Source organism: Diadema setosum, chromosome 14, assembly GCF_964275005.1.
Source record: "Diadema setosum chromosome 14, eeDiaSeto1, whole genome shotgun sequence".
NCBI classification, from domain to species: Eukaryota; Metazoa; Echinodermata; class Echinoidea; order Diadematoida; family Diadematidae; genus Diadema; species Diadema setosum.
The window spans coordinates 30720399-30744209 of NC_092698.1; the positions used below are offsets into that span (position 1 = coordinate 30720399).

The window sequence follows — 23811 nt, forward strand, 5'->3', positions numbered from 1 at the left end:
TTAAGAGGAATTTACGGTGTTAAGACAGTATTTTTGAAACTTAGACTCGACCCGATACTACGTTTTGCAGTCCTAACTGCTGCTTGGCATCGCATTCACACAACGACTTTTGAATAATTGAAGAGTTTGTTCGCAAAAACCGATAAGTCCATATTTGCCAAATGGGGATATTTGCGATTAAAGTTCAAGAAAAATAAAGAGAATAATGAGAAAATGTTTGTTTCTTTTGATCATAACTTCAAAAATGTACCTTTATATGTAGTGACCAATATATCATTTAAAAGATATTATTTTGTATTTTATGACAGAGACCGTACTTCAAAATCTTCAAAAATGCAATTATCGGTTTTTGCGAACAAACTCTTCAATTGCAAATTGTAAAATACTGTTTAAACGGTTAGAACCAATATTACTTACATCTAAAAGTAAATTATGAACATCTATTTCTTCACCCCTTTTCCCCAGAACAAGGAAGTTTTACAACAAAGCCAGATGAAGAAACTACCTTTGTGAGCACGACGGAAGTAGATGATAGTTTAGACACTACAACGGGTTTGATGACAACGACTCGTGGAAAGGCTACCACGAGTCGTGAGTATTAAACTTAGGAGGGATTATTCGGCGGGTCAATCTCATGTGATAAAATAATGAAGGAAAAATTATACCATGTTCTTCAAAACTATGAAACAATTTATAGTGCCAAATGAACACCAGATTTGTTCCTGATTAAGAGGAAATAATCATATCTCTATGTCGTCATTACAGAGGCAAGAAGTGTTGAATTCGGGTTTTTTTTTCCTCTAACGCAATATTCGTCCTACATTTTGAAGATATTTAATAGTTTATTTCAAACCATCACAAACCACTTCCTCTGTCTCCACTGAAAACCTTTTCACTAACCATCGTATCGCTTAATGAAGATCCACTGTTATCATGATTTTTCCTTCGCAGTTACGACTGTGTTTTCCCTAGAAGTCACCGCGGCTTTCATTATTTCAGTCGAGTCGACACACAAATTCATTCTAAAATAATAATTCAATTTGCAACATATTTTTGCCAGATACATACCGACTTCAATAACCTTAAAAGAAATATAACATAGATTAAGGAAATGTTCTATTACTTAACTTTTCTTCAGCACAAAAACGAGTGACAACTGTTTCGTCTGGGGAAACCACAGAAGGGGAGGAAATTTTGACGACTACACCGGGTTCGATGACGACGACAAGCGAAACAGTCGTGACCAGTCGTGAGTAGTTCAAGGGGAAAATTAGTAGAGCTGAGTCGAAATCCGAAATGTATATGCCGACCTGATGAAACGGTTTCTAGCACTGAATGGCCACTTAAAACAAAATCAGAGAACGCATATCTGAAATGCCTTTACTAGGCCCACATAAATCCGATCAGTCTCTGGTTTGCTGCCTTCAATACCTCCATATCTGTCAGAATTTTAGGAAGTGTCATCCGTAGTAGCACAGCCAGATTGACAACGATTTCCGACTCTATTCTTTATTCCACGAACCTTCATGTAGTGTTTCACTACGTTTTACGATATAGCATGCACTCCCTTTATAACAAACACAATTATAGCGAAATTCCGGTTACATAGAAATCAGGCCGCAACATTATCCGCTCTATGTTTATTTCAGTGTTTATTTTGTTCGGTTATAACGAAATTTCGTTGTAATGAGAGGAAACTACCGGTCGCGAGGACTTCGTTATAACGGGAGTCCACTGTACATGTAAATACATTTTTCCACTCTCTTGTAAATCTGTCTTTCTCAGGGGTGATTCGTACCTCACCTCATGGTACGACTGAACCGAAAGAGGTGACCACGGTGTATCAGCCAACAACAATGGACATTACAACAGCAGAGGCTGAACGAACCACACAGATCGACATAACTACAGACGGCCAGGATCAGGGCGAAACATCGACCTCTACAGCTGACCCGTGCATGTCGACCCCATGCACAAGTGATGCAAACACCGTGTGTCAACGTGTGAGAAACTCGTACGAGTGCGTCTGTCGGGCAGGTTATGCCAGAGACGATGACGATATATGCACAGGTAACAACATAACATGCGTGGTTAAAGACTGATATTTGGGTTTCAGGAGTTATTCATTTGAGATAATAGCATCATTAGGTCATGCAGAATGGTTGCGGTTTCAGGAGTTATTCATTTGAGATAATAGCATCATTAGGTCATGCAGAATGGTTGCTTCTGGTTAGAAAATGATCAATAAAGAGAAAAAATAACACGCTATTTATGCCCGTTATCTTTCTTGCTTGTAGGTGAGAAAATGATAATCAACAATGATATATACTTGGAGGCAGAAATGAGGATGAGGATTTTGAAATATTCACTCATTAACACCATTGTGCAATTGCCAATATTATCTTCCTCGACGCTCACCACCGAACCAGTTGTGGCTGCAAAGAGTCGTTCGATGTTCATGATTTTACTGCAATAGCGAAACTCCACATAATTAATTTGTATGTCGGGATGACGAGTTGGTTGCTAGATTTCACCTCACAAATTCCTATTATTGGAATCGTGTTTCTAATGGTAAAAGAAGATACACGCGTTCTAGAGAAATACTAATACCTCTAGTTCTTTAATGGTTCATTTTTACAGAGGTCACAGCGTTTGCTGGTAGTCTAAGTTTCACAGGATTTGACGGCCAGGCAGCAGTATTCAGTGATGACTTGCTCGATCAAAACTCTCCCCAATTCAAAGAATTAGCGTCCACTGTAGAATCCACGGTAAGAGCATTTACTTATCTATTTGTGTGTATGTGTGTGTTTTTCCTTTACAATATTGTACTTCTTTTACGTTTGGAATTATTAGTAAAGACATTAATAATCCAGACTGGTGATATGATTTCTGTGCAAAGGAGGGCGTGATTGTAACCAGGGCACTGAGGAAGATCAGCTAGTTATTGGTATCCCTTAAGTATTCAGACAGATGGTCAGTCCTTAGCGAACATGCATGGGCAGATATGTTCAGCAAAGATGACTTCTCGAAAAAGCACGTCATTTATTCTACCTAAAGACGAGAATTGAAATCTGCTATCGTAGATCCCATTACTACAATTGTGGCAATTGATGACAAGGTATCATAAAAAGAATCCTAACGTCAAGACATATCTACTGCTTAACTTTAGCTCGATGTGGTGTACCAAACGAGCTCTGTGGCCGACTTCTACCGTGGAACTGTCGTCACTGGCTTCAGCAGTGGTTCCATCATCGCTGCGTACAGAGTCAACTTTAAAGACACGTTCAGCTCCAATGCAGCCACTGTCGCAGATGCCTTCAGGAATTCCCTAGCAACGGCTCCCATCAACGCAACGATTGATGAGTCATCCATCACGGTGGAAGGTACGTCAACAAATTGTATCACCTCATATTGTCGTTTGGATCCACTACGTTATATAAACATATTTCATTTTGTGTTGACTTCAGCGTCCTTTTTCACAATTTATGACTCGGTGTGCAAATCTCTCTTTTATATTGATAAGACTTTGACGAGTGTCTCTCTACTGACGACAATGACTGTGATGTCAACGCCGCCTGCATTAACACTGAGGGCTCCTTCACTTGCGAGTGCGATAGCGGTTTCACAGATAATTCCCCGGATCTTCCCAGCAATCCCGGCAGACAGTGTAATGGTAAGAATATCAATCAGAAAAGTTCGATCAAACGTCCAGTGATGATTTCTATTCTTCATTAACGACGGTAACATCACTGGAAATTAATTACTATCACAGAGCTGTATAAGCATAATGTCTGCCCTTGCAAATTGAAGGGAAGTCTGAGTATTGCCGTACTGATCTTCTTTCTAATTCCCTTTATCGCCATGGAGATTAAGTGTTAAGAGTATTCCGTTTGCGGCTATACATCAGGAGGCACTTGCATCATGTTTAGCAGAAATCGTTTTGCCGAGAAAAATATAAGAAAGGCTAGCATCACAAGCAGATATAATTTGATAAAGAAGATACACTGTATATCACTTCTTTCACTTTTTTCCCGAATAGAGAGAGGATCGACTTCCGTCCCCTTCGACATATCCACGTCGGGGATGACAACGAAAGCTGATGTCGACACTACATCGGATGTTATGACCACGACGCCCCAGAGAGCAGTGACCAGTGGTGAGTACCAGTAGCTCGGTGCGGTTGCTGGACAGGTTGAGGTCTCTAAATGAGACCCATCACAGCAACACAGTATACTCAAAATATATTCAGAACAGACAAGAAAAAACACGCAGGATTTCGGGCTTGTAACTCCAGCAGCGGCTCAAAAAGAACACTTCGAAATCAGTGCTCATCTATTTCTCTGTCTGTCTGTCTGTCTGTCTGTCTGTCTCTGGCCTTCTGTCTCTCTCACTGTAGTTATACTTTCTAGAGATATATAAGCCATTAGTCGCTGTTAGGCTGTAGATAGTAGAAACACTCTGCCTCTTTCTCTTTTCTCAGTAGTGTACGATACCACCACTACCTCCGTCAGCACGACCAAACTAACCACTCCGCCGGCGGTAATGACTACAGAAGATACGCTAACCACCACGAATAAGCCTACAACCAGTCACGCACCCACTACAATCACGCAATCTACGACTGCTGCTGAGGAAACAACCGCCAATGTTGTTGCCACCACAGACGACGCAGCTACGACTAGGACTGCTACTACAGAAAGAGTCCAAACAACCAAGGCCGAGAGTGCTACAACAGAATCTGAGAAAACTACAACAATACCAGCTACCACGATGGAAGAAAAACCTACGACTTCTCTGTCGACAACAGGTACTGTTTTCACTACGAAACCAATGATGTTGAAAAGGAGACTGTTGTGTTGAATATTCTATTGAATACGTCCATACAGAGTGACGACGCAAAGACTAGCAGTCGGTAACATCTTGCAAAACGTGTGTAAGAGAGCTGTAGAAATATTTCTTTTTACTGTCACATTCTTATTCTGCGTATCAATCCTTTCCTCTGATGAAAGATGTAGATTAGTATTTAGTTTGTGCACAGTAGACTGGAATAGAAACTCTGCCTTTGTCTTGTTTGTGTTATGTCACTGCATTCATACATTTGTAGTTACAACCACTATCACTTTTCCCCGATGAATTACCTTCTATTTGCATCTCAGATTAGTCTGTAGTTTGTGCATGATAGAGAGATGTAGAATCTTTCTCTTTCTGTCCTTTACGTAGCTTCCATAGATACCACAACTGCCACTTCTACCAAACCTACAACCGATATGGTAACAACATCGATGGACGTTACCACAAAAGAAAAGATTATGAGTACAACAAACAAACCCACAACAATAACGCAATCTACAACTGGTAGCAATGTGGTTGCTACCACAGACAACGCAGCTACGACTGAGACTGCTACTACTGAAGGAGCGCCAACAACAAGGGCTGACCGTGCTACAACAGAATCTGACGAAACTACAACAATATCTGTTACCACGACAGAGGAGAAAGCTTCGACAACTCTGTCTACAACAGGTACTGTTTCAACTACCTATCCAGAGTTGAAAGCAGACTCTGATGGCAGCTTTCATATTAAATATTCTAATGAATGCGTGCATACTGAATGTCGCCGAAAAAAAAAAAGTCATTTGCATATAACACAAAATTCATAAAGATATGTACGTATATTTCTTTTAGCTATCACATCCTTGTCACCCTTTCAATCCCTTCACCCTGTCAATCCCTTAATTCTCATGAAAAGTGTAGATTAGTGTTTGGTATATACACAGTGTAAGGGAATAGAAACTCTGCAAATGTATTATTGCACTGCATCCATACATTTGTAGATACAACCACTATCACTTAATTTCCCCCAAATGAATCACCTTCTTAAGTCTGTAGTTTGTGCATGATAGAGAGATGTAGAATCTTTCTCTTTCTCTCCTGTACCTAGCTTTTATAGATACCACAACTGCTGCTTCTACCAAACCTACAACCGATTTGGTGACAACATCGATGGACGTTACCACAAAAGAAAACATTATGAGTACAACAAACAAACCCACAACAATAACGCAATCTACAACTGGTAGCAATGTGGTTGCTACCACAGACAACGCAGTTACGACTAAGACTGCTACTACTGAAGGAGTCCAAACAACGAGGGCTGACCGTGCTACGACGGAATCCGCGAAAACTACAACGATATCAGTTACCACGACAGAGGAGAAAGCTTCGACAACTCTGTCTACAACAGGTACTGTTTCAACTCCCAGTCATGAGTTGAAATCAGACTTCGATGGCAGCTTTCATATTAAACATTCTTACGAATGCGTGCATAGTGAATGTCGCCGAAAAGAAATCGTTGTTTGCATGTGACACAAAATTTACAGAGATATGTTCATACATTTCTTTTAGCTTTCACATCCTGGTTTAATATGCCAATCCCTCTTTTCTCGTGCAAAGTGCTGTATTATTGCACTGCATTCATACATTGGTAGTTACAACCACTATCACTTTTCCCGCAATTACTCACCTTCTATTTACATCGTAGATTAGTTTGTAGCTCGTGCATGGTAGAAAGATGTAGAATCTATTTCATTGTTTCCTGTACATAGCTTCCATGGTTACCACCACTGCCACTTCTACCAAACCTACAACTGATATGGTGACGACATCGATGGACGTTACCACAAAAGAAAAAATGATGAGTACAACAAATAAACCCACAACAATGACGCAATTTACAACTGGTAGCAATGTGGTTGCTACAACAGACAACGAAGTTACGACTAAGACTGCTACTACTGAAGGAGGGCCAACAACAAGGGCTGACCGTGCTACAACAGAATCTGACGAAACTACAACAATATCAGTTACCACGACAGAGGAGAAAGCTTCGACAACTCTGTCTACAACAGGTACTGTTTCAACTCCCAGTCATGAGTTGAAAGCAGACTTCGATGGCAGCTTTCATCTTAAACATTCTCATGAATGCGTCCATACTGAATGTCGCCGAAAATAAATCGTTATTAGCATGTAACACAAAATCTACAGAGATATGTTCATACATTTCTTGCAGCTATCACATCCTTGTTCAGCGTGTCAGTCTCTTTTTTTTCACGAGGAAGTATAGATTATTCTTCGGTATATGCACAGTAGACAAGAATAGAACCTCTGCTCTTCTATTATTGCACTGCATATTATTCATTCATATGTAGTTACAACCACTATCACTTAATTTCCCCCAAATGAATCACCTTCTATTTGCATCTCAGATTAGCCTGTAGTTTGTGCATGATAGAGAGATGTAGAATCTTTCTCTTTCTGTCCTGTACCTAGCTTCCATAGATACCACAACCGCCACTTCTACCAAACCTACAACCGATTTGGTGACAACATCGATGGACGTTACCACAAAAGAAAAAATTATGAGTACAACAAACAAACCCACAACAATGACGCAATCTACAACTGGTAGCAATGTGGTTGCTACCACAGACAGCGCAGTTACGACTAAGACTGCTACTACTGAAGGAGCGCCAACAACAAGGGCTGACCGTACCACGACAGAATCCGCGAAAACTACAACGATATCAGTTACCACGACAGAGAAGAAGCCTACGACTTCTCTGTCGACCACTGGTACTGTTTCAACTACCAATCGTGAGTTGGCAAGCAGTCGCGGTGGCATTTTTTTTCTTTTTTTACCTGACCTGGTGTATAAAATGACGAATTAATGAATAATGAAAAAAATATTGAATATCATCTTAACAATTAATCAGATCCTCTGTTATAAAGAAACAAAACGCCCGAAAATTAGTCTGATTTCATCTGGTACACTCATGCATCCAGGGTGGCCGTTTTCAGAGTAGATGATGACGACTTTGGGATACTCATTTAACCTGGTAATCGCGTGCGGTCGAGAAATTCATAAAATCATAATAATAAATCGCCAATTCTTCTATCCGTCAGAACTCACCATGCATGTTTTTGTGTCTCCTCGCTCTGAACGGAACAGAATTCACCACCACCGACGAGAAAGCAACCACAAAGACGACAACCACGACAGAAAGCCAACCTACAACCAGCCCAGGCACCACGAAGGGCGAGTCAACCACAGCCGGTGTGACAACACGGGCCAGTCACCCTGTTACAACGGACGACGCAATCGCTAGCACGGCAGGTATCCAGAGCACGACTACGGACTCCACTACCCGTGCCCCAACCACTCCCGTCGATCCTTGTGCTGGTAGTCCGTGTGCGAGTGACATCAACACCGACTGCGTGGTGATCGGAATGTCATTCCAATGCACATGCCGAGCAGGCTACATGCGGAATGATGAAAACATCTGCACAAGTAAGTTGTCGGTTCATCGTCTCTCAAATCGTAAGAGAGGGGGAAAGGGGACGGGGGGGGGGGGGGGGAAGTGACACATTGCACCATAAAGTTTTACCGGTCTGTGTACTAAAATTTCCGCACATTTATAACTTCTTCAAGTACTTTATTGTATATTTACAAGTCAATGCAATACAAGTGAACATCCGATCGAACCACGTCTTCGTAAGTGTATAAGCGAGAATGAGCTCTACACGAACAATTATACAATGAAAGCAAATTGCCGAAAAGGAAGCAACTTGGGAAGATTCTGCTTTGAAATTTACCATTGAGCTTCACATAAGACCTGAATTGTTTTGAGGGTGTTTGTTTTGTTTGTTTTTGTTTTTAATTTAAAGACACGCATCAAGTCCTGTCAATTAACTTTGCTATGATCATCTTTCCAATCAACAGAGACCCAAGTATTCATCTCCGCCATACGTTTCACGGACTTCGGAGGAAGTAAGGCGGTGTTTTCCGATGAGCTTTCAGACCCCAACTCCGAAGAATTCCAGAATTTGGCTTCAGATGTGGAGTCCACGGTAAGTTTCTCCTCCGACACGTTGGTTTGGAATGTAACAAAACGTTACTTTTCCTTCTGATGTTCCAGCAGAATGATCTTTACGTGATTGCCCAGGACGAAGGGTCAATTTGTTCTGAAACGTCGACATCCTGATCAGTTCCTATAGGACTTTGGTTGAGCTGGCAGAGCTCTTCACAGCAGAGCTACCCAGAAGTATTACGCACGTGCAGTCCTTATGTGGACTCTCATGTTGTGTTGCAAACTCTTTTCACACATATTTTTTTTTTATAGGATATGACTGTTTACACGAAGAATTAGTTGCTGCCTTCTTTCGCTGTACACACGCAAGTTGAAATACGTTTAGTGTGCCAAGACACTAATTTGTAACAAAACCTGTAATTTGAAATCTAAACTGTGTACCAAAATGTGTGTGTTATTTTTGCTATCGTTCTTTCCTAACAACTGCCGTATTAATTACGTACTTATAAATTTTGTTTATTGTACTTTTGAATGTCAATATATGCATTTTCTTTCTGTAAAAGAGAACTTATAATTACATCTTTTTTTTGAAGATGGAGAGTAAAGTAATAAATTACATAATCATTTTTCGAAGTCATATCTGGGCGTAAATGCAGTGTAGGTCTATAATGAGCTCAAGTTTTATTGAATCTTGCATATTTTCAGCTGGACACGGTCTACCAAACAAGCGATCTGGCCGATGTTTTCCTCGGAACGTCCGTGACCGGATTCAGCAACGGTTCCATCATCGTCGATTACACAGTTATCTTCGCCGACCCGGCTTCTTCGTCTTCGAACGACACGGGTAATTCGACCACGACCCTTAACACCGAGTCCATCACAACGGCGTTCACGACGTCCTTGGCTACGGCTCCCGTGAACGTGACGTTCGACGAGTCTTCCATCGTGGTGCTAGGTCAGTGAGACTTTATCAGTTGCGATGATTGGGGTCGATCGTAAAGTTTTGAATTGCCTCTAGTCATTTATGTTTCGGCACTTACCTACATTGTGGATTTGCATTCATGGAAAGAGTTTCCTTGATATGCATGTATCTTGCTTGCCTAACATTTTGATAATTGCTATTCTGCGTCAAATTTCCACACACAGTATTTTTAGATTCTTTTACAATGTCTTCCTTTTAGATGCTAATGAATGTGCCTCCCCAGAAGACAATAACTGTGCCCTCAACGCCACATGTATCAACCTGGAAGGATCATTCACGTGCCAGTGCGACAATGAGTTCAATGATGAGTCGCCCAACCTTCCCGGGGAACCTGGCAGGGTCTGCACACGTGAGTTCAATGCCTTAGAAATACAGTACTGTATAAGGGAAAGTACAGTGTGATGATTTTTTTTTAAAGAGAGCGAATACAGACAAGTAGCAGACTAAGGTGATGACAATTATGATGGTAAGGAAAGAAAAGGTGAAGATAGTGGCAGAACGGGAAAACCCCAAATTGGTAAAATTTGACGATGATCGCAAGATAAGTGCTCCATAGAAAGTAAGTCATAGGTATTGCAAGGAGAAGTCTGTTCCAACTGAAACTATTTCGTTCGTTCTCAGAAGAAATGGATTTCCACTAATTCTTCAAACTGTGCATTTCTCTTCCGGCAGTGCCCATGCCAACAACTACAGACATGGCAACCCCTTCTAGTAACATCACCTCAACCGCACCTTCCCCCAACCCTACGAACGCAACCACACCCGAGACCCAAAGCAACGCCACCACGGTAGCAACTACCCCGATGGAAACAGCAGGAAACGGCACAAATGCTACGAGTGCTCCTACATCCCAGACTCCCACTGACGGAAATACAGTGACAAACAGCTCGACGATCAGCCCTACAACCTTGATTTCAGATCCTTGTTCACCCGACCCTTGTACCGGCGATGCCTACGCCAACTGCGAGGCATCCGGACAGTCCTTCCAGTGTGTGTGCCGGCCTGGCTTCTCCCGTAGGCAGGATGGCATTTGTGCAAGTAAGTTGGAAAAGGAGGAAAACATATTTAAGGGATAAAGAGACCTTAGGCATCGGTACTCTCAAATGTATAATCAAAAGAAACTTTTCACTAAGTGCCGCGCTCATAGCTATGATGACTTGTATAGATTTGAGTTTGAAAGTGGCAAATGAAAATTGTAAGAATTGATGACAATATACTCTGCTCCTTATAAGTATATTCAATTAAAGTTAAGAAAAAAACGACAAAAACTGAGGTCCAAAAAGCACGGAAACTAATTGGTAGTGGTGCTTCCTTCAAACCTAGTTCTCTTCCTCATTGTCAACCAGTGTGAGGAGCTGTTTAATTTCATCTCTCTCCTCTGATCCTGTCCCTTTCTCCTTCGAACAGTGGCCCAATCGTTTTTGGGCAGCCTCCGAGTCACAGGGGTCGGCGACGGGGCAGCTGTTTTCACCGAGGATCTTCAGGACCCGAACTCGGACGCGTTCCAATCTCTCGCTTCGGATATGACGAACACGGTGAGAAACAAAGCTCCTTTCATGCTTTACATGTAGGCATACTGTTTGTGTCTCTGTAGCTTTCAACCGCTTCTCATTTCCTCTTGCGTGTTCTTGAGCAACCGCGTAACTAATCGCGCCGATTCTGATTTGCAATTATGACTGAACATTCATAATCCTAATCTGTCATTATTAATACTGAAGTTGAAACTTGTTTGCCACAATTGTTCATGAGGTCTGCATCTAGAGGCGATATGGATTTTAACCTTCGAATTCAATTACTGCAAGGAGACGAGAGTGGAAGTTGTATAATTTTCCCCACAAGTAAAATGTGAATAATTTTTGTTTCTGTGATCAGCGCAGTAATATCATTAGAAGCGCTCGCCTTTGGTGTCTCATTTAGCTGGTGAAGGGCAACTATGAGAAAATGTGCTACCCGCAGGTAATTGGTAACTTGAACGTGTTGGATGAGCAAGAAACTACAACCTCATGACGGTAGACATTTTTTGCATAACGAACTAGATGACAGTGACAGATATGACTTAATTGAGTAGAAATGTCGTGTTATGTCCTTCAGCTTGACACGGTGTACTCGTCGAGCTCGCTGGCTGGTTCCTACCTCGGCTCCACCATCAATGGCTTCAGCAACGGGTCGATCATAGTCGACTACACCGCGAACTTCGCGACGAACTCCAGCAGCGGCGGGCTAAACGCGACTGCGGTCACGACGGCGTTTACCAACTCGTTGGCCACAGCGCCGGTCAACTTGACCATCGATCCTTCGTCCATTGTAGTCACAGGTCAGTAAAAATCACTAATTTGCATTTTATTTATTTTTTCTTGTACTTCTAGGTAAACTTTCCCTTAACTTTCTCTTTGTTAATTTGTTAAGTATATTTAATCAAAGAACTATTTTACCAAGCAATGTCGCGCAATATCGTATTTCTCGCACTGTAAATGCATAAACAACCCGGAAGTACGTAAGTGGCACTAAAATAGAAATAGATATAGGTCTTGACACACTTTTGAAAACACTGCGCCGGCCCTGCAGACTGCCTTACACTTGTCTCCGTTATCGACAATGATAATGAGCTCGTTGTGTGCCCTTGTTTCATTTGTAGATCTCAACGAGTGTCTCTCTCCCGAGGACAACAATTGCGCCCTCAACGCCACGTGCATAAACCTGGAGGGTTCGTTCACTTGTCAGTGTCAGAGCGGATTCGACGATGTGTCACCGAACCTCCCCGACGAGCCGGGCAGGGCCTGCAATGGTAAGAACTGCAGAGAGCAGGCAACACTTTCTTTAATTAATTTCTCCGTAATCACTGAGAAATGTCAAAAAACCCGAATAATTCGTATATTGTCCTGTGACAGACAGAGAAAGAGTTATCGCTGTACTTTTACAGGCGTTTACTATTACCGAAAGCTCGTTGTCATCCAAACGAAAAGAACAAAAGTATATACAATACAATGGAAAGTCTTTGCACCGTACGATACATAATAGTAAGAGATTAATTATTCAGCAGTTAGATAAGCCCATGGGAATCCTTTGATTAAAACATATCTAGCGGTCACAGACTGGGAAGTCAAGTGCCGACTTCCACCCTGCATCTCTCAACCCCAACTGGTTTGGACAAAGAGCTAGGAAATGCAAATTTGAGCTCACGCTCTGGAAAGAAATATTTCACTCGTGCAGACAAGTTAAGGGTTATTCCAACACATGTGTCCTGAATAATATTCTCGATATCTCGAAACTTGTTTAAGACAGGACAAAAAAATAAAATGATATACCGTATACTAGACGATATATTTTTAAAACAGCTGAACAAATCATGTACTTTCATTTCAACTGTATTGGAGAAATCTGAATATAGGTAAATAATCTAAGTAAATAATGTGCATGCTCATGTCTTTGAAGTTTCGACATCCGTGTCAACGACGATGTCAACGACCTCGCTAACCACGCCTACCATTCCGGACCCATGTGCATCGAACCCGTGCGAAAGGTTCCGCCACACAAAATGTCTGTCGCTGGGCAGGGCATATATTTGCTACTGTCGACCGGGATATGCCAGGAACCGCTGGGGTGTCTGTTCACGTAAGAAATCTGTAATTCATGTATGTAATACAAGTGCACTGTCATACCCCGACAAAAAGGAAGCAAGTGACAAAGCCTCCATTAAGTGATATATGTTTTCTTTGTTATCTTGTTTCACTTTTTTTTATGGGGGATTTATGCAGTATAAGCTTCGTTTGTGTATCGGGTTCCTTTTCTTTTGTTATTTGAGACGAATTTCAATGTTTTGCCTTAGTCCTGGCCTTGAGCAGTTGGCATAACTGTTTCTTTGATTGTTTTTTTTTTTCTTTTTTTGTGAAAAAAAAAAAAATGAACGAAGAAAATGACAATAAGAGAAACCCAATTTTAGATTTGTAAAGTGAGCGCATTTTCAAGCGTCCTAAATGTCCTAAATGCAAAGTGGTATTATGTGCAGATGGTCATGGAACAAGTAAAGTCGTGATCTGCATCGTAGTGGACATTACCCATGGCAATCAATAATGGTAGACTTGACCTTGTGGTACAGATATTGTTATGTATGGCGAAATATGCTGGTTTTGAACTTTCTGTTTGAGGCGAAATACTGTAAAACCGCATCGTGATGGCGAAGGCACGTTCCGTTTGAATCTTCGTTACTTCACACAGGTATCAGACTCTTCTTCGGGCGATGTCGCTTCACCCGCTTAAGGAACGCAAAAGCCGTCTTTACAAGTGCCCTCGCCGACTCGACAACGGCCGAGTTCGCTGAAGTAGCCGCGGAAATCAAGGGCACGGTGAGGACCACAGCATACTATACCGAAAATCCTTTCCATCAGCATCACTATCCGTACCACCGTACACCCGTCACTCATATCTTCACCTTTGTTGATAAAATCTTTGTTGTATTATATCTATTTCTATTTCCTCATGGCCGCGACCTCTTATGACGATGGACCGTTTTCACTTGAAATGTATACCCCCACCACCCCCCCCCCCCCCCCGGTTTCCCGGTTCCAAAATGGTCATCCTTCATATGTCGCAAGCTTCGTCAGAATTTGCCCAAAGGCTTGTTTCAATTAGCGGCAACTGCTATATGCAGAGTATTCCAGTGATGGTGAAAAGTGCAATAAGAATTGAAATGGAAGAAGCATCACAGTAAACAAGCTAGAAAGTGAATAAGATAGGAATCTATGGTTTCATTTTGAACTCGTAGTCAAAATGGTCACATAAGACAGGCACAAAGGGCTGTCGAGAGCATTCTGCTTTAAAAGTATCTTGCATTTAAAACAAGTGCCGTGACAATATCTACTATTCTTTCACCATTGTCATCCTGCAAGTCAGTGGGTAATGTATGATTAAACGTGGTATATAATACCATGAAGTGGGCAAGATCATTGCACTGGCGAAAGATTGTCAATGCAATGCTTTTCTTCCCATGAACATTATCAAGGAAATACTCCCTCCCACCAGAACAAGTTGTATAGTATACAAATGATGCACAGGACAGAGTGGATCGGTGAGAATTGGATGCACGAGTTTAACTTTGAAACTGTTAAAACCCACGAGCGCAGCCAGTGGGATTTAGACTGTTCCAAAGTTAAACGAGAGCATCCAATTCTTACTGATCCACGAAGTAGGTCTGTGCATCATTTGTGTTATAAAATGGGAACGTAAATTCATGAAATGCATATTAAGAATTTGCTCGCAAAAACCGATAAGTCCATTTTTGAAGATTTTGAAGTACAGTCTCTGTCATATAGTACAAAATAATACCTTTTAAATGATATATTGGTCATTACATATGAAGGTACATTTTTGAAGTTATGATCAAAAGAAGCAACAATTTTCTTATCATTCTCTTTATTTTTTTTTTTTTTTTACCTTTAATCGAAAATATCTCCCTTTGGCCAATATGGACTTACCGGTTTTTGCGAACAAACTCTTCATATGTACAACCATTTTCCCCATCATGCGTCCGGCTAACCTGCAACACTACACAAGACTTAAGTCATAACATGCGTTCGGATTTTACGGGATGTATGGCTAAGTGTGGATCCGTAAAAATCAATGCATGACAATTGACCAATTAGATTGCAGAGATTCTAAAGCCCATTTTATAACTTTGTTTATTCTGCTTTTTTCCAAGGCGACAAGAAAGAGTAATTTACAGGAGATTTAATCACAGATGTGCAATCAATTCTAACTGTGATTCGCCTTTATATTTTCCTTGTCAGCTCGCAACGATCTACACTCTCAGCACGATCGCCAGCAAGTATGTAGATGTCGTGATCACATCATTCAGCAACGGTTCCATCGTGGTCGACTACGAGCTCGAGGTCGACTTTGAGAACAGTACCGAAGTCATGTCCAACTCTACAGTCGTGTACACGGCCTTCACGGAGTCGCTTGAGACGTCTGTCCAACAGGGCGTGATTACTGACGTCACAATCGACGAAGATTCCATTGTAATCGAGGGTGGGTCATACCGTTCTCAGTGACCAAGAAACCTGGTCCTTTTGACTTTCTGGGAGAAAGAAACCAGTTTTTGAACTAGTTGCAGGGACAGAATATAATAGACCTAATACGAATCTATTCTCCAATCAAAATCTTCTTGATCTCAAATTTCCCAATTGAGAAAATGCCAAATAGATGATAATTGCTAGTGAGAAAAACAAAACTTCAAGGGAGACATCCTCTTTTGCTGTTTATGCTAGAGAAAGAGCAGCTTCCGGCATGATTATTGCATTTACAATTACTCGCATTCAACAGTACATTCTCTTGAATACGATACATTAGTTTTCATATATACATATTTTCCTTTTGTTCTCAGAAAATTAATCCTCTTGTCTGTGTGATTTCTTTTTTTAAAGATTTTGACGAGTGCTCATCAGCGGACCACCACGACTGTGCCACAAACGCGCAGTGCATCAACACGGAGGGATCATTTACGTGCCGCTGTAACGACGAGCTCATCGACATTTCTCCCCTCCTCCCCGGGAGGGAGTGCAGAGGTGAGGGCAGGAACCACTGCTATTGGCTTTGCCTAATTATCGGTGATGGAGAGAAAGTTTTGTGTGACTGCGTCGTCATTGTGGATGGCGCTTCAAGAGCCCTGTGACAGCGAAGATGAAAATCATGCGCTAAAAAGAATTCCATGATGGCAGCCAAAATTTTGTGATGCGGAGAAAAAGCGCCCTCATTGTTTTTACTGTTGTTACATAGTGTGTCGATCTCTAGCTTCATTCTTACAAAGCTTTTTCGTGTCGACTAGGCACCAATTTTGATGATAACCCTCAGCGATGTTACTCATCCCACGGACTAACCAAAGAATCAACCTGCAGCCGACACCAGATTGATATTCATTGTTATTAATTGATGAGAGGACTTTGTATTGTATCATATCATGGCATCACATGGTATTATAACTATAATGAACCTCTTCGAATTGGCCTGTAATGGGAAATATCCTTTGAGCTCAAGTACTATGTTTTGACAGGCGTCACAGCATTGTACACTGACGCGTCCTATGTTGTCCTGTGAAGTAATGATAAAGAAAAAAAAAGAATCGCCAAGACACTTTTTGAGAGTTTCTCTGTCTGCTGCCATCTTTAAGTCATGAAGAGTGCTTGTCAGGAACATTTTTCAAATTGATATAGTCCTTTATTTCGGGAAAGAATTGCATTTCAAAAGTGTATCCTTGGTCTAAAATCGCTTTGTGAAATTACGACAAACATGTAAAATGGAAACAGTTTTTAGAAGATAAATCATCATACACTTTAGACTTCTAAAAGTTGACAACTTTTATTGGAAATTATTTCAACAAGGTTTCCTTATGGTAGTTCCTTCATCTACCCACGTCACTTCCTTTCGAGTTTTGACACAATATTCCCTATAACAATATTTCAGAGTTACACCATTGATGACGCCTCCGCAAAACCATGCGAAATTAGATTTTGCAAAACAAAAATGAGCAATGTTATCACTTCTGTGGAAATGTTTTGGTAGGAATGACACCGGGGCAGGGAATATACCCAAGGCAACGCCCATTTAAAGTCTCTTTCTACCAGGTTCATGGCTCACATCACCATCACAAAACCTACCTTTCACCACTTACTATCATCTCACCTTACCCATCCTAATTTCCCCTTTCCAATCTCAGATCCGGGCCCTTGCCCTATTGACCTTCCCAACACGTGCGCGCCAAGCGCTCTTTGTATGGAGCATTATCTGGAAGGCTACACGTGCGAGTGTAGGGATGGCTATTTCGATGCCTCTCCTTTCCCTTCATTACCAGGTCGAATCTGTGAAGGTAATTGGCTAACCACTTCAATCATTTTTTTTGTTAATATCTCTCGCTCTCTGATAAATCTCACCTCTCGATTTTTTTTGTGTGCTTTTTTCTTTGTGGCATTTGGGTTTTTATGAGATCATGAATTCAAGTAATTATGATGATAATGATTAAGTATTATGATCTTATTCATCCAGGGTAGCCTCTTCAGTGTTAACACTGGTGTACCAGAGGACCCATATACTTCCATCATGCCATTATGCATCAGGTTTCATTTGGGTGTTTTTTTTTTAAGTATTTCCGACGTCATCAAATATGTCACTTTTGTCATTTTCTTGATACGTGTATATACACGTGTAAAACATTGTGTTATACTAAGGTACAAATCACTTTCTTGATGATACATAATTATAGAAGGGGACAATTACACCGACTCATTCCAGTTTTCATCCTCACATTTCATGTCACACATATTATATAGGCTTACATCATATCTTTGGAATACTCGAGCAATACTCAGCATGAAACATGCAATGTTTAAATCAATATTCAGAACTCGAGGAACATTTTTGTTCTTGTTTTTTTTTTTGGTCTCTGCATTTTGTTTTGTTTTCACCTCAAACAATAGGCCTAATTAGAGTGACCATAGAAGCATTTACTAATTCTTGGTCGTGTTGTTTCCCTTCAGAAATCTGTCCAGATGGTTATTGCAGTAATGGCGGAACATGCTTTCCCGCAGGAAACATGTCCTCCTGCACGTAAGTATGACTAATGAAATCCAGATATCAAGGGGAATCACAAGCTATATCATTATTATCATTATCATCAACAGCAGCATGATATGCATGCAGCTATTGGTCTTGTCTCGCCAGTCGTTTAGTAGAGGTGTTGCATCAAGTATTGTGGATATTTTCACCGACTGTTGAGTGCTACTTCGTTTTATCATCAGGCGTTCACTTTAAAATCTTAATGTCACATTTTACACTTGTTCTCAACGACATGATACAGGATAAGGAAAGGAGGGATTTAAAGTATATTATGTCGTTATAGCGATTGGTTGAGAGCCAAACGGACACCGATGCCCAATCAGCAGCAGGTGACAACTTTTGTATGCCATATTAACTGGATAAATTTATAATATGAAATGTGTATGGGTAACCAAGCCTGATCGAGAGACAGTTTTTTTTTTTCTTTCAATAGTGACATTTATCATTTTTTCTGTGATTCATTATAGATGTTTGCCTGGGTATTCTGGGGAGCGGTGCGAGAGGACTCCGGGTAAGTCTTTTAAAAGAAAATCATCTTCCCGACCTTGTATCCATATGAGAATTATGTGAGACTCGTAAGATTAATACTTCTCAGCGGAACCCTGTTGGCTGTTAGATGTCGTTGTTTACCAATCAGTGCTGCATTTTTGTGTACCCTTTCACGCGTGATAGATATAACGATATTATAAATAGTTTGCGGTATGATATTCATTGGATAATATCATAGCATTCATAATAAATATATGTGTTGTGTATTGATGGTAGAAAACATAATTATAGTATATTCATTCATCGTATTTTTGCTAGTAAAGAGTTACTGGAATATTTGAAAAAAAAAAAGAAAAAACACAGATATTTGTTTAAATTGTCTCTACCAAAGAAATGGCTTTATATTGTGTTGAAGTAATGATTATGTATTTTATCCATCCTCTGTATAATTATGTTGCTTCGAGAAATCAATAAATTCTATCATTTGAAGAAAAAAAAAATCAGTGCTCATCATTGAGCTGATTTGTACGACGTCTCTCAATCTAAAGCTTAATGTTTTATCATCATATATCAGCGATCCCTCAAAATTTATCCAATTTATTTCCAGAAACATTTTCTTTGTATCATTGGAGAGAGATTTGAAAAAAAAAAACAAATTGTAACTGACGACTTTGTTCAAGTTCTGTTCGAGTACAATTTAATTTAAATTTCAATGTATTTTCATATCTCTCATAAAAATATCACAGTTAGAAATACAATTACACAATACCAAAATTAGCTTTCGTTATTCTGAAGGTTCGTTAATCCGAAGGTTCGTTAATCGGAAAATGAAATAGGGTTCGTTATTCCGAAGGTTCGTTGATCCGAAAATGAAATAGGGTTCGTAACGAACCTTCGGAATAACTAGCTTTGCTTCATTTTCGGATTAACGAACCTTTGGAATAACGAACCTTATTTCATTTTCGGATTAATGAACCTTCGGAATAATAAACCTTATCACATTTTCGGATTAACGAACCTTCGGAATAACGAACTGTAACCATGTACAACAGTCTGTCTCAATATAAACACAAAGGTCTTACTATTTACAGTAGTGTTGGGCTATCTTGAAAGTACGAGAAATATGATAGGGCCCACGTAAAGCAAGCTTGTTCTGTCCAAGTCGTAGGTTTGAGTGCTTGTTCTAAGAATTACCTCGAAATTGTTTGACACAGATTTTGTTGGGTTTTTTTCTTCAACCAGATGAATTGCACTCCCTTGAAATACTTGGTATCGCGCTCGGCGCCGTTGTCTTTGTCATCCTGGTCATCATCCTAATCGTCTTCTGCTGCGCGATCTCGAGACAACCATCACGCTTCAAGCAGCCGCGTCTCAGAAAGTACGACGGCGAGATCGTCGAAGGCCGCTACCGCAGGGAAGCCACCCGGCCGCGGTTCCTCCACAGCAGAGACGATTGGGATCACATCCCCGACCCCAGCGAAGGGTCGCTCTCGAACGGCGATTATAACGTCAACGACGGGATGACGCTGGACGACGAGTATGAAAGGAGTCAGCACATCGCGGGTGCAATAGGCAGATTCCCTGAGTTTGAGGTGAGTTGTCACTGGCTGAAATCTGTTTCTCCAATTACGTTTTAGAATATAAAAGGTGAAATGCTCTTGATAAAATGCAAAATCCCTAGTCTTTAGACGGGAATTTCCCGTGTTTGAAAGAGCTGCTGGAGTGTTTTCCATAGATTAGTTTTATCCCTATAAAGGCCTACTTCATATATAAGATTATGTATGTGTATATATATACACATATATGATATGTCGGTTTTATTGCAAAAACAAGTGAATTACATTCTGTTTGTTAGAAATGTTTGCGATTAAAAGTAAAAAACAAAGAGTATAATAAGAAGTGATGACATGTTTGTAGTCTTAACTTCAAGAATATTTCTTGTCATATAACAGGTGAAGTATCACTGGAAAAGTTTCTATTTTGCTCTATATGATTTGAACTTATTCAAAATGTTTAAAATGTTCCTCAGCTTGTATTGTGATCAAACTCTTGAAATACATTTATGTGAACTTCTTGTTTGTGATGGCAAGCTGTGAGAAAAGGAATTTGTGGGCCTATGCCTAGTATGAGCCAGATACAAGTTTGTAAGAAGAAAAAAAAAAAGATGATGGAAAGCTTTTCTTTCTCTTCCCTCTCCCTCTGCTTTCGATCATCCGTGCTTCTTTTATAGTCTTCGATGTACCGTGTTGATGAACAGCCTATCTACTACGCGAGGACCCAGCCTAAACTTGTTGACATGGGGGCCACCGAGTTCCGGCGGCCGTACGTGGCGACGGGTGACGAGGTACGTGGGACCACTGACTTGTGTCTATTCATAACACAGTGGGGATCACGGGTGAATCTTCCCGTCATCTCCGGACAGACAGACAGACAGAAAGAAAGAAAGAAAGAAAGAAAGAAAGAGTGGACAAGCAAATGAACTAATTCATCAATATGTGAGCAACACATGAAATGAAATAGATGGACAGATAGATGGATCTAAATAGAGAAATGCATTGGTAGATGGATGAATAGACATAAGCAAAATGAGGATTGCAATTGAATGTGCTAGTCAATATCACATGTCTTCCTAATTGATAAATGCTGTTTACAGAAATAATATACCTAGACGAACAGACCAATGCTGAATGGATATACTGATAAGAAAACACTTTTCTGATTATGTGAAAGCCAAAAGAAGCTCTTTGTATGTAAACATAAACATCAACAGATTTAAGCAACATTAATAGTTTTGAGAAGATTAAGTACTGTGATACCTATGATTAATTTGTGTCAGTATTCACGACATGTACTCTTCATAATCGTGGGTTCACTGATATGAAGGTCATGTTGTAAGTGACGGGTCAGATTTCTTCTTGCATTTTTCAACGGATAAGGAGGGAGTTTCTTAGTCTGTGTTTAAATGTAATTCCCATCATTTGCATTTTAGGCTACTCTCCCTTCTCATTTGATTTGTCTGAAAATTAAGAACTTAAATTGTTTTCCCACTTGCACTGATCTTTATAATTCCTTCATGTTTGGTTTCACAGGGTTTCTTTCGTGTGTGTGTGTTTTTTTTTTTCTAGCACAAGTTCATACAAAACTAGCAAATGTGACGAGAAAAGTCATTCTTAGTTGATTATTTCGAGTTTCCAGAACAATATTCATTTACACCAAACATTCTTATGTGTACTAAGTTGTGTTAAATTCCATCGTCTCTAAACAGGAGGTCTATGTCCCCTCAAGCTCCAGCCGTGGCGGTTCTCGTTTCAGCAGCACCTATAGGAGTGTCGAGCGCAACCCGGTGGTTGGGCCGCCCCCTGTTGACCGCAGCACCAAACCAAGAGGTCTCTATGAACCACCAAGCCAAGATATGCGGCGACAAAGCAGAGCGCAAAGGAGTATTAGTGTCAACCTAATCCCAATAACGGAAAGTACTTTTCGCTAGTCCACGCTAAACTGTACTTACTTGACTGCATGAATTTGGACATTTTCTTTTCATCAGTTACTGTCTTTATGTTACGTGGTTATTATACAGTATTTTTTGTGTACTGGAAGTTGCTTATAGCACTTCAATAAACAACAATGTAAACATAAAGTTTGTGACAGGAACATTGGTCAAGATATGATAGTACACTAAACATGTTTACATTTGATGTGTATGGATAATGAGAGGTGGTATATCCAGTGTGCTCTAAACACTTTGATTGCAAAGTCATGATAAGTTAGCAAAGAATTTCATCCATGCTCTTAATTGCAAATGGCCCTCGGTCCCGACATTCAGAGCAGGAGCTGGAAATGACTGCAAATCACAATCTGTAACCCGTCCCTTTCTTTCCGTCCCTGGATTACCCATCTGTCACTGGCTAATCAGTTAACAATTCATCGTTCTTCTGAAACAAGCTGTTTGAATCTAACATAAGTGTCGCATTGACATATACGCACAAAAAGGGTACTGCAAGATGTATACAATTTTACACAATGTGTCGAAAGGGGCATATCTACAATACACTCCTTTTGATCAAACTTTAATGATTAGTTGATGCTGACTTAAAACATTCTGAAAATGAATCGTCATTATGCTCCTGGGCTGCATCAAATTTTGCATTTTTTTTTTCTTAGTATGATTATAAGTAGAAACATTGGCAATATGAAAAATTATTCATATATCTGAAGTAGTGAGCAGCTGGGTGAATATATAATATCACGTATGTATATCTAAGTGATGTTTAAAGGATATGCTGAAATCTCCACATGGAAAATACTTTGTAACATGCATACATCAGAATGGCATTCCATTCTCTTCTTTCTATTTCACAATCATGTCCTAAGTTAACATTATAGTGTATCTGAGATAGACATGTATTGAACATCCAAATTTTAGCTATTGAAGGTGATTCTCTGGTATTTAAGAATTACTTATCCCTTGATTGAATAATTTGTGATTTGCAGCAGTTAGCCAAATCATTTTGTTTTTACTCTCTGGCATGAACATCTTGAGATGCTATGTTCAACCATGTATGCAATATTTCTCCAGTGTCTTTTATGTAAACTTCAGAATAGTGTTTTTATTTTAGATATATTTACTGGAATGTGGAAAGGCCAGTTTCCAATGTTAGATGTGCTAACACCATTCCACTTAAAGTACTCACATTTCACACAATTTATTCTGTAGCATAGAGTAAAGAAGCTGAACAGAATGTCCTGTGCGTTTATTACAAGATAGAAAGAAATATCTTGGAAAGATATAACAGATTTGTAGAGAGTAGTTCTGTACATTATAAAGATACATCAATTGTACCAGTATGTGATTTCCTGACGAGCGCCCCC

At 40.2% G+C, this 23811-nt stretch overlaps 1 protein-coding gene across 1 annotated transcript in view; it reads left to right on the top strand.

The window, feature by feature from the left end:
- The window catches only part of LOC140238277 (uncharacterized), an 85070-nt gene extending 62641 nt beyond the window's left edge, over positions 1-22429 (top strand). Inside the window, exons 54-82 of the mRNA XM_072318213.1 lie at positions 466-591; positions 1139-1249; positions 1786-2070; positions 2641-2768; positions 3170-3383; positions 3524-3673; positions 4040-4156; positions 4481-4807; positions 5942-6244; positions 6606-6908; positions 7330-7653; positions 8009-8347; positions 8780-8907; positions 9573-9822; positions 10049-10198; positions 10522-10887; positions 11257-11384; positions 11941-12163; positions 12485-12634; positions 13282-13461; positions 14065-14192; positions 15633-15873; positions 16269-16409; positions 17558-17707; positions 18375-18444; positions 18921-18964; positions 20185-20534; positions 21173-21286; positions 22208-22429. Coding sequence (XP_072174314.1) covers positions 466-591; positions 1139-1249; positions 1786-2070; positions 2641-2768; positions 3170-3383; positions 3524-3673; positions 4040-4156; positions 4481-4807; positions 5942-6244; positions 6606-6908; positions 7330-7653; positions 8009-8347; positions 8780-8907; positions 9573-9822; positions 10049-10198; positions 10522-10887; positions 11257-11384; positions 11941-12163; positions 12485-12634; positions 13282-13461; positions 14065-14192; positions 15633-15873; positions 16269-16409; positions 17558-17707; positions 18375-18444; positions 18921-18964; positions 20185-20534; positions 21173-21286; positions 22208-22429 — 5762 coding nt within the window. The remainder of the gene's footprint in view (positions 1-465; positions 592-1138; positions 1250-1785; positions 2071-2640; positions 2769-3169; positions 3384-3523; positions 3674-4039; positions 4157-4480; positions 4808-5941; positions 6245-6605; positions 6909-7329; positions 7654-8008; positions 8348-8779; positions 8908-9572; positions 9823-10048; positions 10199-10521; positions 10888-11256; positions 11385-11940; positions 12164-12484; positions 12635-13281; positions 13462-14064; positions 14193-15632; positions 15874-16268; positions 16410-17557; positions 17708-18374; positions 18445-18920; positions 18965-20184; positions 20535-21172; positions 21287-22207) is intronic.
- The last annotated feature ends 1382 nt before the right edge of the window (positions 22430-23811 follow it).